Below are 14,135 nucleotides of genomic sequence, written 5' to 3' on the forward strand. Positions count from 1 at the left end.
TTTAAAGTGGAATTTGCATGCTGGGAATGCTTTAAAAAGAAAGTATTTGCATAAATGTCATGTACATAGCTAGTAATTTTGAACATTTATTCCACTGTTGGAATGTCTTTTTGCTTGAATAAGAACTTTTCTGACTCTTTGCTCCAAGAAGACACATAATGACACATAATCTTGCATTCTTGATGGCAGATGTCTGCTGTTAGTGAAAATGATGAGTCGTGTACATATTTCATACTTCTGTTTTGTTCTTCATAGTTTTGTTTTTCTCTTTGACTTATTACAAGCACAGACTCTTTAAATTTATTGAAATATTTTATTCTCTTACAGTTATTTATAACAGTTAAATAATTTCTCTTAAAATATGCTTAAAAGTTATGTTTTCTTTTCTTTCTAGGAGGCACTGGCTACAATTAGGCTTCTCGACGTCCTGTGCGAAATGACTGCGAATACCGAGCTGCTCGGCTATCTGCAGGTTTTCCCTGGCTTGCTGGAAAGAGTGATTGGTGAGTGAAATATCACACATTGTATTTTTAGCTAAGAAATCTTTGGCTTGTCATACTGTAATATAAATCCAAATACAAATCCTTAATTTTCAGTGTACTTTTGGGAATTTTGTGAATATATTTTTTTGAGAGGAATCACAGTGTTGTAACAGTTCAGGCAGGCCAGATAAACCTGAGCCCACATGTTTGTTCAGCCACTTCCCTTCTGTTAACTGAAGATTCCTTCTCAGTAACGTGAGGATAACAATGCCTGTTATGCATATAGTAGATGTTTCATCAATATAGGATGTGATGAAGAAGGTGGGGCAGGCAGGTTTGCGATGATGATTGTGGTTTTATATTACTATAGCTTTGTAAAATGTGGCAGTAAATTTTTCCCATTTACATTTGTGAACACATAGAATGGTGTTTTATACATATTATGTATACAAATCTTACGAGAAAAAGGTTTTAAACAAGAAACCATTGTTAAAAGTATTACCAACCTTGCTAAAAAGCTGTTTGCAAAATAATTCAAGTAGAACCTGTTCCTTGTGGCTAGCCATGCTTAGGTTTGCTGTTCATTATTTGCAATTTTTTCCTTTAAAAAGATGATACTTACTCTGGAGACCAGTGTCCTGAGAAAGATGACTTTGTGTCTAGCAGTATAGATGAGCTAGCAGTCAGCTGTAGAGGAAGATCCTTAGAATTCCTCATCAGTGTTGTATTTTGAGTACAGTGCTTTTAGTGATAATTTAAATAAAACACCGCAAACCTAGCACACTTGAGTGATTATGGAAAGAGCCTGAGTTTGGAGCCAGGGTTGATGTGGGTTGCCATCCCAGCTCTGCCAGGTGCCAACTTTTCTGAGCCTGTTGTTTTCTTCATTGTAAAATTGGGAAAGTGATACCTTCCTGTATAGGTTTGTTGAGAGGGTTAAATGAGATAATGTGGAAACACTGAAATGTAGTTCCTGGAAGATTGTCTGTTTTCATTGGCTGCCTGGAGGTGCTCATAGAGTGGAGCAGTGGTAAGTTCTTTCTCCTGAATGTAGCTGGAGTGAAGTATAGAGAACATATGCTGGCTTCTGATGATTTGGCCAGTTGGATGAGGGAAAAATAAGCACTCTTCTTGGTTTCTGTCATATGCATCATTATGGATAGATATTGTGTTTTAGACTTCATTGACTGGAGTTATTAGAAAAGTTCTTTCATAAAGAAGTTGAGATTGGAAACCTTTTTGTAAGAAGAATGCTAGCAAACTTTTAGCTAACTTTTTTTGTAGATAAATAGAAACTCTGAGTTGGGGTAGTCATTATGGCTTATCTCCCCAAAACTAGAGTCAAAAAATTTAAAGCAAAGGCAGAAGAGCCTTCTAATCATTTTTTAAAGCAAAGGCAGAAGAGCCTTCTAATCATTATTTAAATAAAGCTTTCTGTGCTCTACCTTTAGCCTATTAAAATAAATTAGATTTGTTTATGGAAAACTATTAGTACAACATACTAAAAGTTACTTTTCTGTGGAAAGTGAAGTTTACTCTTTTGGTTATAGATCTTTTACGGGTGATTCATGTAGCTGGAAAAGAAACCACAAACATCTTCAGTAATTGTGGTTGCGTGAGAGCAGAAGGTGACATCTCCAATGTGGCTGATGGGTTTAAGTCTCATCTCATTCGTCTGATTGGAAATCTGTGTTACAAGAATAAAGATAACCAAGACAAGGTAAGAGGATTTCTTAGTATGTATTATACATGTATGGCTTCATTTAGAATATAGTCCTTGGAAGACATTCACTCTTTTGGAGTGAAAGCTTGAGGTGCTTAGAAAGTAGCTTGGATAGAGAGATATATATTTTATATGAATACACACACACACACACATATATATACACACACACACGTGTGTGTGTATATATATGTATATGTTAATATATAGGCTCTTTGGAGCCTAGACAAATTTCTAGCACACAGTAGATATTTAATAAACACTAGTTATTATTGCCTATTATCTTAAAAAACAAAGCTTAGATCTATATCCTATGTTTATGAACGATAGCATCATAAGCCTTTTCTTCTAGATGTTTTAAAATGGATATAAAAGGAATATAATATTTAAGTATGAAGTCTTTGAGGACCTAGTAGGCTGCTTTTAGAAACCTCTTATGTGCAGAACAGCTTAAAGGTAGTTATATTGAGAATGTGAGAGAATGGTAAGAAAGATCTCAGGGCAGTTGGACCACATGCTTCAGATTGATCTCGCTTTTCTGTATTTTTCTGGAGTTTTACTTCGGGTGGCATTTGATTTGCTTAGTTAAATATTAATTAAATTTGTACCAGATTATATTTTTCTAAGATGGTGGCAGAATGTCTTGCATTGTACATGTGTGTCTGCAGTATGACTTTGCCACTCCCCTGTCGAGGGTTGGCATCTATTTCTCCATCCACTTGAATCTGGGCAGGCCCTGTGGCTGCTGTGAGCAATCAAATATGTGATCCTATACCATTTGTAGCATAGCCCTTAACTGGTCTAGCTGATTCTATTTCTGGCTTCTTAGAAGCCCGTCACTATGTAAGAAGTATAGATTCCCGGAGATCACCTTGCTGTGAGTTGCTGAATACAACACATGGAAAAGCCCTGGAAGATAAGATACAATGAGGAGAGAGGAAAGGTCTGGTGAAGGAACATCAAGGCATGAGATGTGTGCAAGAAACCATCTTGGGAGTAGATCCATCCTCAGTTTCTTACTTGCCCAGCTGATGCCACATAGATCAGGGCCCCCCTACTGGGCATAGTCCTTCCTGAATTTATGACCCATAGTATTATGAGAAAAAGTAAAAAATAGAAAAAAAAAATAAGGGATATAGGTCCTGCTTCTGTTAGTAGCCCAGTCAGTTACTGTTGGACTGATCCTTCTTCAAATAGCAATTATAAACTTTGGACAAAAAATAGCCATGTGAAGACACTTGAATTTGACACAAACGGGCAGATTCTGGAGTGAAATTGACGCTTGGAAGAAGGGAATGACACAGTGTGTGGCATGCAGGGCAGTGAAAAGTCGGTTACAAAATCTTCCATCTTTCTAGCTTGAAGAATCAAAGAACAGTTTGAGGGCAACCATGGCATTGGAAAGTGAGAGGGGAATTGTGGAAAGTAGAAAACAGACCCCAAACTCTGGGTGTCAGCTACCTAAATCTCTGCTAATGGCTGAATCACACGTGTGGGGCAGGCTCCAGGCAGCTAAGCTAAGGATGAAGTCATTGTATTGAGATTTGAGCTCCCACCCTAGAGTTTATAGTATTAAGTCCAACTTACACTGTAGATAATTGATAATTGCCCTCTAAAAAAAAAAATCAACACTCTTTAGAGGAATATAATGTAATCCAGAATTGCCACAGCATAATGTATCCTGTAATGTCCAGGATACAGTTTACAATTACTTGACGTTCAGGAAAATGTGACCTGTTCTCAATTGAAAAGATGATCAGCGGAGACTGACTGTGAGAGGACACAGATACTGGGCTTAGCAGACAAGGATTTTAAAGTACCAAATGTAACCGTGCTCAAGGATGTAAAGGAAATATGCTTCATAAGAGTGAAAAGATGGGATATCTCAGCAGAGAAATAGAAACTATAAAAAAGAACCAAATGGAAATTCTAGAACTGAAAAATACAGTATCTAAAAAAAAAAAAACACACACACACACACAAAAACGAATGTGCTTAACCTCAAGAAAGATCACAGAGGAAAGAGCCAGTACACTTTAAGATACATCAGTAGAAATCATCTAGTCTGAAAAACAAAAGCGGGGAGAAAGATTGAAAATAAAATGGCCACTTTAGGATGCTAAATGTTAGGGTAATTTGTTATGTAGCCGTTGATAACTGGAATAATTCCTGTGAGACATGGCACAGAACCAAACGCTAGACAACTTGCACTTTTAGTATATGGGCGCACCATTTTGGCAATCCTCATCTTCAGGAGAGTGAGACTACTAATTCCCCCTTGGGAAATTACTGGACTGATTTTTGCAAAGGAAAGTTGATAGCGAATAAAGCACTTTACCTTTTTAATGACCAGGACTGCCTTTCTTGAGCACAAAAGAGGTGGTTTTTCTTGTGTTTAACTATACTTTTGTTGCTAATTTGGACTGGCCTCTTATAGGAACAAAATGCAGTAACCCTTAAAAGGCTTGCGAAATAACTCACTGAAGTCAGGATCAGATTGCACCATAAGTAAATATGGAGTGTGCCCAAGTGCTGCTGTGCAGAGGTCACTGGGGCACACAGGAAGTCGATGGTGTGTCCTGTCACTTGTGCAGTTGCTAATAGCACTGGTGATTTCTCAGCAAACAGTTTAGAGGGTATGAAGGAGTTCATTCTTTGAGTATCAACTCAAATGCCCTCTGTTTCTCTCAGTTTCTTACGTGTGTCAACAAAAGGCCTGAACCTGAAAGCATTACCTCTGGGATTTTTTTCCTCCTTCCAAAGACCGACACAACACCAAAATCTTGTTCTGGATGTGCTAGAGTCTTCTTTATTCTTGTAGCCAAATCCTTGTTCCAGCTGGGTGTTACAGATATTTGCCTTGCTCATTGTTGCCTCAAGGGATGGAATTCACTCGCACTCAGATGACTTTGGTTATAGTTTTGGGAAAATGGAATGGATGGTTATGTAGCAGGTCTTTATCACGGGACCAGTAATTCTCAGTGTTTTGTCTTGATGGATTGTCTCACTTCTAACCCAGCTAGGGCTTTAAGGGAAATTTGGCTCTGTCTCTGCTCCAAGACTAAAGATCTGAGTTGGGAGGGATTTCGTATCATCTAGCCTAATTTGGGTTCCTCCTTTGCCCAGAAGACAAAAGGGACTGATGATTTATTGTTTAGTGTTTACTATGTCCTTGCATTGTGCTTAGTGAATTACATATATTATCAACTTTAATCTTTGCATCAGCCTTGCAAAGCAGGTTCTGGTAACCACATTTTAAGGAGAGGCCATCCAGTTAGGTGCAGAGCCCGGGGTAGAATTTGGATTTGTTTGCCTATTGAGTTCCCAGGCCTGTGCTCACTTCCCTGCCCCATGGTGAGAACTTTCCAAAAGGTTGGAGAAAAGGGTTTAAAATAGACTTCCTGAAGGACTTCAGGCTGGAGGCTGGTCAGTCTGCGTCTCCTAGGCCAGCCAGGCCCCTTAGTCTCCCTCCTGGTTGAAGTTGGGAGCTCTGGGGGGTCCTGTCATCCTTGTTTCTGACTCACCCATTCATCAAATATGAATGTTCGCCGGCTTGGGGATCCTTTGACGGGTAATTCAGGCAAGGTATTAATATCTTCTGTGGAGCTTCCATTCTGGCATCATCTGGGGACCATGCTTGCCTCTTTGAATCAGAATCTCAAAACTACTCATGACACAAATTTTCCTAAAATCTTTGTGTACTGCCTGATTCCTCTGAATTTTGAGCAAGACTCTTTCAAGCCCAACTGTGTCTGTGTTGTCTGTGTAACTTCATCCATTGCAGTGAGTATGGTGCCCACCTGCTGGATGGCCCTCTTACACTTGTGTGGCACTTTCCATTTTCCAGAGCTCTTTTCATCTGCTTTAGTTTGTTGGAGCCTTATGATACCTCTGTGGAAAGGGCTGAAAAGATATTTCCACCATCATTTTCTTTCTTTTTTTTTTTTTTCATTTTTTGGAAATATTTATGGCAGCCAATCAATGACAGAAATTGGGGTCTATCCATCATAAAATAATGTATGGAGAGAGTCTTGTGTTTTCTAAGCTACTAAAGTGTCTCTCTATTCACTGATACTAGTCAATAAAACAAGAACAACCCTATAAGCTGCTCCGAATGCCTGCTGAAAATTAAATGGACATATCACTCAGGTCTGTCTGTTTGTCGTTGTTTTTAGACAGGGCCTCATCCTGTTTCCCAGGCTGGAGTGCAGTGGCACGATCATAGCTAACTGCAACCTCGAGCTTCTAGGCTCAAGCCATTCTCCCACCTCAGCCTCCTGAGCAGCCGGGACCACAGGTGCACACCACCATGCCTGGCCAATTTTTAATCTTTTCAAGAGATGGGTCCTGCCATGTTGCCCCGGCTGGACTTGAATTCCCGAGATCAAGCACTTCTCCCACCTCAGCCTCCCGAAGTGCCGGGATCACAGGCATGAGCCACCACTCCCAGCCAGATCTATCTGTATTCATTATCTATTGCTATATAACCATACTGCCAAAACTTAGCAGCATAAAACGACCTGCATTTATTATCTCATAGCTTCTGTGAGTCTGGAGTCCAGGCACAGCCTAGGTAGGTGCTCTGCAAAGCTGCAATCAAAGTCCCAGCCAGGGCAGTGGAATCTCATACCAAGGTCTGACTGGGGAAGAATCTGCTTTTAAGCTCACATGATTGCCGCCAACATTCAGTTCCTTGAAAGCTGTAGCTGTAGCTTCTTACTCACTGTCAGTGGAGGCCACTCCCAGTTTCCCTTGCCCCGTGGCCCTGTCCACAGAGCAGCTCACAAGATGGCAGCTTGCAAGGGAGAGAGTCTCTCAGCAAGACACACACGACAATCTTATGTAACGTGATAACCCATCATCTTTGCCATAGTCACCTGGTTAGAAGCAAATCACAGGTCCTGCCCACACTCAAGGCAAAGGGATCACACAGGATATGAACACCAGGAGATGAAGATCATGGGGACCACCTTAGCCACCTTACAGTCTGTCCTCTGCACTGTCCAAACTGGTTGCTAACATCACTTTAGCTTAAACATCAAGATCTCCATCCCATGGCTGACCATCCTCTGCCGTGAATCCTTTAATTCCAGTATAGCATTTACCCCAAATTGAGGATGATCTTGGATGATGGTATTTTCTTATCTGCTCCCTCTTTCTCCTTCCATTGTCTACCTCCCCTCCAAATACCAGGAATCCACACTGCTGCTCTGGTGGGCACAGCTCCCTGAGCATTGCTTGGATGCTTCCCAGTGGAGGTGCGTCCATCTCTAGAAATGTAACTGTGTACATGGAGGTCCCCACCATTGCCACTGTCATCACCATTACAGTTCATTAGCACCATGGGCCAAAGCACAGTGTCAGACATGGACTGTGACACAAAGAATAATGAGGCATGGTACTCAAGATGTATACAATCCAGATGAAAACTGCTTTAAGTCTTACCCAAGGGAGAACTGTCAACCTAAAGGGCACAGTGGACAGCTCTTAAAGTTATAAATAATCCGCATATGTCATTTGTGTAATAACAAATTTTTTTTTTATAAATTACTTGCAACTGAGAGCATAAGCTAAGAGCTGAGAGTCAACGTCCCTTACCCTACCTTCTGAAACAGAATCCAAAATATCCTGTGTGGGCCCAGTGCAGTGGCTCACGCCTGTAATCCCAGCACTTTGGGAGGCGGAGGTGGGCAGATAGCCTGAGGTCGGGAGTTCAAGACCAGCCTGGCCAACACGGTGAAACCCCGTCTCTACTAAAAATACAAAAATTAGCCGGGCATGGTGGCGCAAGCCTGTAGTCCCAGCCACTCAGGAGGCCGAGGCAGGAGAATCACCTGAGCCCAGGAGGTGGAGGTTGCAGTGAGCCGAGATCGTGCCACTGCACTCTAACCTGGGCAACAGATAGAGACTCATCTCAAAAAAAAAAAAAAAAATCCTGTGTGAAACCCCCCTCCCTCCCTCCCTCATCTTCTCAGTCCTCATCTTCTCAGCCATAAACTTTAGGCGATATTGATCCAACTCCTCCTCCAGGGGTGGGCCTGTATCCAGCATCAGCCAATCAACTTATCCCGTACATTTTCCCTATGATGATTGGTTCACAATTGAAGAAGAAACCCAACCAAAGTCAACGATAGGTAAGGAGATGCTTACTGTGGTCTTTGGGAAAGAAAAGTCTCCTCTCTCTTGAGGAAGATTTCAGAAGAGGTTCTTCTCTTACACCACTGCTATCCAATAGAAATATAATGTGAGCTTCATATTCAGATTTCAATTTTCTATTGGCTGCAGCTCATTTCTCTGGAGTCTGTGTCTCCCAGATTGGCTATTCCCAGCTCTTCGCTTGAATAAACTCTTTAAGACTAGATTCTGATGCTTCCAATTATTTCAGTTTGGCATCAAAAATTATTCCCCACTCAAGACCCTGGCACTGACTTCTGCAGAACAGGACCTATTTGTTAGGTAAAAACTTTGGGCGGGGTGCATTGGCTCACACTTGTAATCCCAACACTGAGAGATGCAGAAGCAAAACGATAGCTTGAGCCCAGGAGTTTGAGTCCAGCCTGGACAACATAGCAAGACCCCATTCTCCACAGAAATGAGCGAGACCATCCTGGTCTCCCACCATCATTTTCTAAATGAAGAAACCAAGGCCCCGAGACCAAGTGTGATTTAACTCAGCTAGCACTTGCTGAGTGAGAATTGCTGTGTGCTGCATGCTCTGGAGAAGATAGTCACTTTAGTGGTGGAATGACACATGTCCACTAGGAGCTGTAGCAAAAGTCCGTGTGGTGAGGCCTGTCAGAAAGGAACAGGGGGGTGATGTGTCCTCTGGGCTGGCTGTGCCAGGAGCATTTCTCTCTAAGGACAGGCACTGGACTGCCAGGAGCATGGTATCAACTGGAAGGATGGTCATCTTTCTTTGAGATACTTGTCTTTGGGCAAGATTTAAGAGAATCAAGGTACGTTGCCTCAGATTGAAAATCTGCACAGAAATGTATTTTATCCCAAATTCTCATCAGTCTTTAATGCTTAAGTCTGTACACGTGATAGATGTAGTGTTTCCTGAATTGTAAAGGAATTGCTAGACTTCCCTTTACCTCGTCATGGTAGGGAGGTGTCAAATCCTTACTGACTTCTATTCTTACCTTGTTTTTTTGTTCTCGACTTGTGTAGTATTTCCTTGCTACAACTGTAGTGATTAGTTTACTTCTAAACTTTTGTGGACCTAAATGGAGATTCTGTTTTGGTTTCTATTGTAAGAAGCACAAAGATACTAATGCTATAAACATGAAGAAAGCATTCTTCAGCTTCTTCTTTGTTATAATAAGGAATGTATGGTTTACCTTTTTCTTCCCTATTCTTCTTTTCTTCACTATTGTCATAACCTCTTTAAGTGAATCTTTATTAGAAGAAAAACCAAACGTTTATTTCATAAAGCTAAGTGCATTTTTCAAATCGGACAGGCAGATGATCTAGTTTATCTACCTTCCGCCTGCCAAGGAAATTGTATTGACTAGGATGGGCCATATATCCGTTCTGCTAAAGGTGATGGAAATGCTATTCAGTTTCTTCTCCTCCTCCTTCCTCCTCCCTGATGTAAAATATTCCCAGCAGTCACATACTTGATGATCCCATGTCAAATATATGTGCCTATAAATCTTTTACTATAAGCATACCTTAATTTTAAAGTAAGTCTGTACTGTATGAAAAAGTTCAACATGTAAAGACAAACTTTATTTGGCCCCTTCAGTTCTCAATTTTGAAGGCAGGTTCATTTATATACATAAAATAATCTTTGTAATACATTTTTCATTAACTTTGTGTTGCTCATCATGTTACTCCCAGCATCTAAATTGTACCTGGCACATAGTAGGCATTCAGTAAATTTTTCTAATTTTTCTTGAATGACAATTTATTTGTAAAATAAATTGAATGTTGAATGTTTACTACATATCAAGTTCACTTTTAGGTTCTGAAGATACACAGCAAGTAAGACAGTTCTGTTCAAGGAGTGTAAATATTACTATACTATTTTCTGACTAAATTTACAAAGACTAGTAAAAATAGATAACTTTTCAAATGAAAATTAATGTTCCTTTAAATTCTGAGTTCTGTATTTTTGAAAGTCTTTTTTAATGTTTGAATATATTCTAATTTACTGTAATTTGCCATCGTTTTATTTGATCCAAATCATATATATTTTAGATTATAAGAACATCTGTATTGTATAATATTTGCAAGTAATTAAAAAATATTTTTTAAATCCTAGGTTTAGGCTTTGTAGATCTGAATGCGGTTTTTTCATTAATCTTAAATAAAATTTAAGACTGAATTTACAGTTAAACATTCATAACATGATCAATTTTTAGTGGGTTTTTTGGTGGGGTGTACTATTTTCCACCCTTTTTGTATCTAGTTGCAAGGAGCCAAGAACAGGCAAATTATTAACTCCTTTATTATTTCCTCCTGTCTGAAATGTTTTCAAGCAGCATATTTGTCTGTTAAATCATGAAACTGAAAAAAAAAGTCTATGGCTATTTCCTAATGATTTTATTTAGGTTGTTGCTCTTAATGAGGATTAGTACCTGTTTTGTACATCAGTACTGGCTGACTTGTCAGTTACTCGGATAATTGATCGAGTGATTGCTCTGCAGAGAAATAAATAAATGCTTAACTAATATGTGTAAGTGTTTTTCTTTTTGCAACTGTAAAATAGGCCTGGGTGGCATGGCCCTTGGTGCTCAGGCAGGGCCAGCTTCTATATTCTCAGCCTATACTAGCACTGTGTGGACTTCCCAACCTTCATACTTTCCCTGAGTGACCTTAACTTGGCCTTCAGAACTCAAGGTCACAGGTACCCTGTTGACCTGTGCAGAAACACTTTCTCTTCTACGCTCCTCACTATACTCTTCTGCCCTCTACTCACCCCCTGACTTACACTCTACCTATAATTAGTTTCTGTGGGTAAATAGGTTATCGGTTGTTGATTCTGATGCATATTTCAGTATACGTGTGCTGTTGTTTTTGGTTTTACTTAATAAGTGTTTAGTGTGATACACATACATAAACTGATCACCAGCAGAACTGTGACATATGAAACATTTGATTTGGGTATCACTCAGTTTTACTTTAGCAGCCTCCATCCCTTCTTAGTTATACCACCGTTACCACCACTTTTGTCCTTGCTCCTCCCTTGATGTTTTGTCTTTCATGAAACTCATCTCCCAAGGTCTTTCTGGATGATAATGGCTTAATTCACTCTCTTTCCCAGATATATGTTTTTCCTTCTTTATAGGAACCTAACTCTGCCTGTCTAATTGGGGAATTCCAGGCAGGCTATTGAAAATGTCTGGGGGGCCAGGTGCAGTGGCTCATGCTTGTAAACCCAGCAAGCACATTGGAAGGCTGAGGCGGGAGATTGTTTGAGCTCAGAAGTTGGAGACCAGCCAGACAACATAATAAGACTCCATCTCTACAAAATATTTAAAAATTAGCTGGGTATGTTGATGCATGTTTGTAGTCCCAGCTGTTTGGGAGACTAAGGTAGGAGGATTGCTTGAGCCCAGGAGGTCGAGGCTGCAGTGCACCGTGATTGTGCCACTGTGTTCTAGCCTCGGTGAGGGTGCGAGACCCTGTTTAAAAAAAAAAGAAACAGAAAATGTCTGAGCAGTGGGTTCTCCTGTCACTGACTTTTCTGTCATTGCTTGGCTTGTAACATTGGATCCACGTGTGTGCTGTTTATAGAGGAACCTTACAACAGGCAGAGAGCTTATGAGACTTTAGAGTTCAGTAAACTCAGAGTTGCCTCTTAGTTGACATCTATTAACTGTTTAAATTTGGACAAGTGTCTTAACCTTTCTGAATCTCAGCTTCTTCATGTATAAAATAGGGGCAGTTACACCTCCTTGTGGGGTTGGGAGGATTAAATGTGATCATGTATAGGAAGTATCTCATATCTGTAATCCTAGTACTTTCGGAAGCCGAGGCAGGAGGATCACTTGAGCCCAGGAGTTTGAGAGCAGCCTGGGCAACATAGTAAGACCTCCCATCTCTAAAAAAATAAAATAAATAGCCAGTATCTCCAGTTACTTGGTGGGGCCAAGGCAGGAGGATCGCTTGAGCCCAGGAGTTTGAGACCAGCCTGGGCAACGTAATAAGACCGTTTCTCTAAAAAAATTAAAAAATTAGCCAGTGCTCCCAGGTGCTTGGGGGGCTGAGGTGGGACGGTTGATTGAGCCCAGTAGGTCGAGGCTACAGGGAGCCGTGATTGTGCCACTGCACTCTAGCCTGGGCAACAGAGCAAGACTCTGTCTTTAAAAAAAAAAAAAAAAGTATATAATGGATTGCCTTATGTCTCTAACTATAATACTTCCATGTCCCTCCTCTTACCCTCCCTACCAGTCCCTTTGGAATTGAAAAGATCTAGTTCATTCCAGTGTCTCCCCATTATATGTATTTACATAGAAATTTGTAGACAACATTTCACAAGGATTTGCAAAATTCAAAGTAAACCTCATATTCTGCATTCTGTGTATATTACTTTTTCTAATAGATGGCGCTTTATGGAGGAAGTAAAATGAAAACAAATATGAGAACTTTCTTTAGGATGAGAGTAATTTTGATTCTTGTCATAAATGTTTTCTGACTTGAATTTCTCTTATGTTATTATCTAGTAAAGAGCTGAAGTGTTTTCCGCGTGAATTCCAAAATCTGTTCTAGCTCAATTCTGAAAGTATGTTAAGGAACTTTTAAATTACAGGACATATGTCTTACCTCAGTTGGATTGTGTGTTTTTCCTGTGTTTTTCCTCTTGTCAGAAGCAAGTTGCACCAAATCTCAGCTTATTGATTTGAAGATTGAATGTATAGGCAAGATCTGGCTTGCTTAGAATTCCACTTCTTTGTAATGTAATCCCAGTTCAAGAAATATGTCAAAATTCATAAATCAAACTGTCACCATTAGTTTCCTGAACTTACAGTTCCTGTAACAGTAAATGAAATTAAAATTCCTATCTAGAGGAAACCTATCATGGTTTAGGTTGTTGCAGCTGTAAAATTTTTTTTAAAAGACTTAAAGGATGGTCTACCATTTGACTCCAGAAACCCCTTTTCTATGTCTTGTTGTACAATAATTGACTTATTCTCTTCCAGGAAATGCATAACATTATTTAAAAAGAAGAATGATACTAATTATATAATTGCAATGTAACAGCGTACTATTGTCGATAACCATTACTATTACAAACTAACTAGGCTCCAGGCCCTTGACCTGTGCTTCATCGTGGAATTCCTACCACTGCATATTCCTCCCTAGGCTTTAAGCGTGAAGGCAGACACATCATATTTGGCTTAACACCTGCCGTAACACTGGGTACATAGTGTAGTGAAATTAATGGACGCTGGATGACTTTGCTTGCTTTACTGGTGAGTCAAGCTTAGAGTAGTTACTTGCTTGGAGCGATAGCAGGCCAAATTCTGACTCCAGAGCCCATACTTTTCCTGTTACCATCCACTGCTTCCACCGTCACCACAAAAGAAGATGTTTGAGACTGGTCCTTTGAAATCTGTGACCAGATTTGTGTGACTCTTTGGGGTGGCAGGACATTGTATTACAGCTTTTTCCACAATTCTTACTGAACTTTTTTCATTATCGTCTAATGTCTAGTGTTTTAGTAAATGTAGTTTCTTTTTTCTTTCCCTTTCTTTTTTTCTTTTTTAAGAGGTGGGGTCTTGCTCTATTGCTCAGGCTGGAGTGCAGTGGTGTGATTATAGCTCATTTTAGCCTTGAACTCATGGGCTCAGGCAGTTCTCCTACCTCAGCCTCCCACATAACTGGTACTGCAGGCATGTGCCACCATGCCCGACTACTAAAAAATTTTTTTTGGTAGAAAAACAGGGTCTTACTGTGTTGCCCAGGCTAGTCTCAAACTCCTG

General features: G+C 40.1%; 1 protein-coding gene across 2 annotated transcripts in view; it reads left to right on the top strand.

Annotated features, from left to right (window-relative positions):
• The window catches only part of ATXN10 (ataxin 10), a 175,272-nt gene that overhangs the window by 67,109 nt on the left and 94,028 nt on the right, over positions 1–14,135 (top strand). For both annotated transcript variants that reach the window (XM_054675394.2, NM_001280473.1), the window contains 2 exon segments: positions 395–503; positions 2,033–2,202. In XM_054675394.2, coding sequence (XP_054531369.1) covers positions 395–503; positions 2,033–2,202 — 279 coding nt within the window.

The sequence above is a fragment of the Pan troglodytes genome, chromosome 23, assembly GCF_028858775.2.
Source record: "Pan troglodytes isolate AG18354 chromosome 23, NHGRI_mPanTro3-v2.0_pri, whole genome shotgun sequence".
Classification (NCBI taxonomy): Eukaryota; Metazoa; Chordata; class Mammalia; order Primates; family Hominidae; genus Pan; species Pan troglodytes.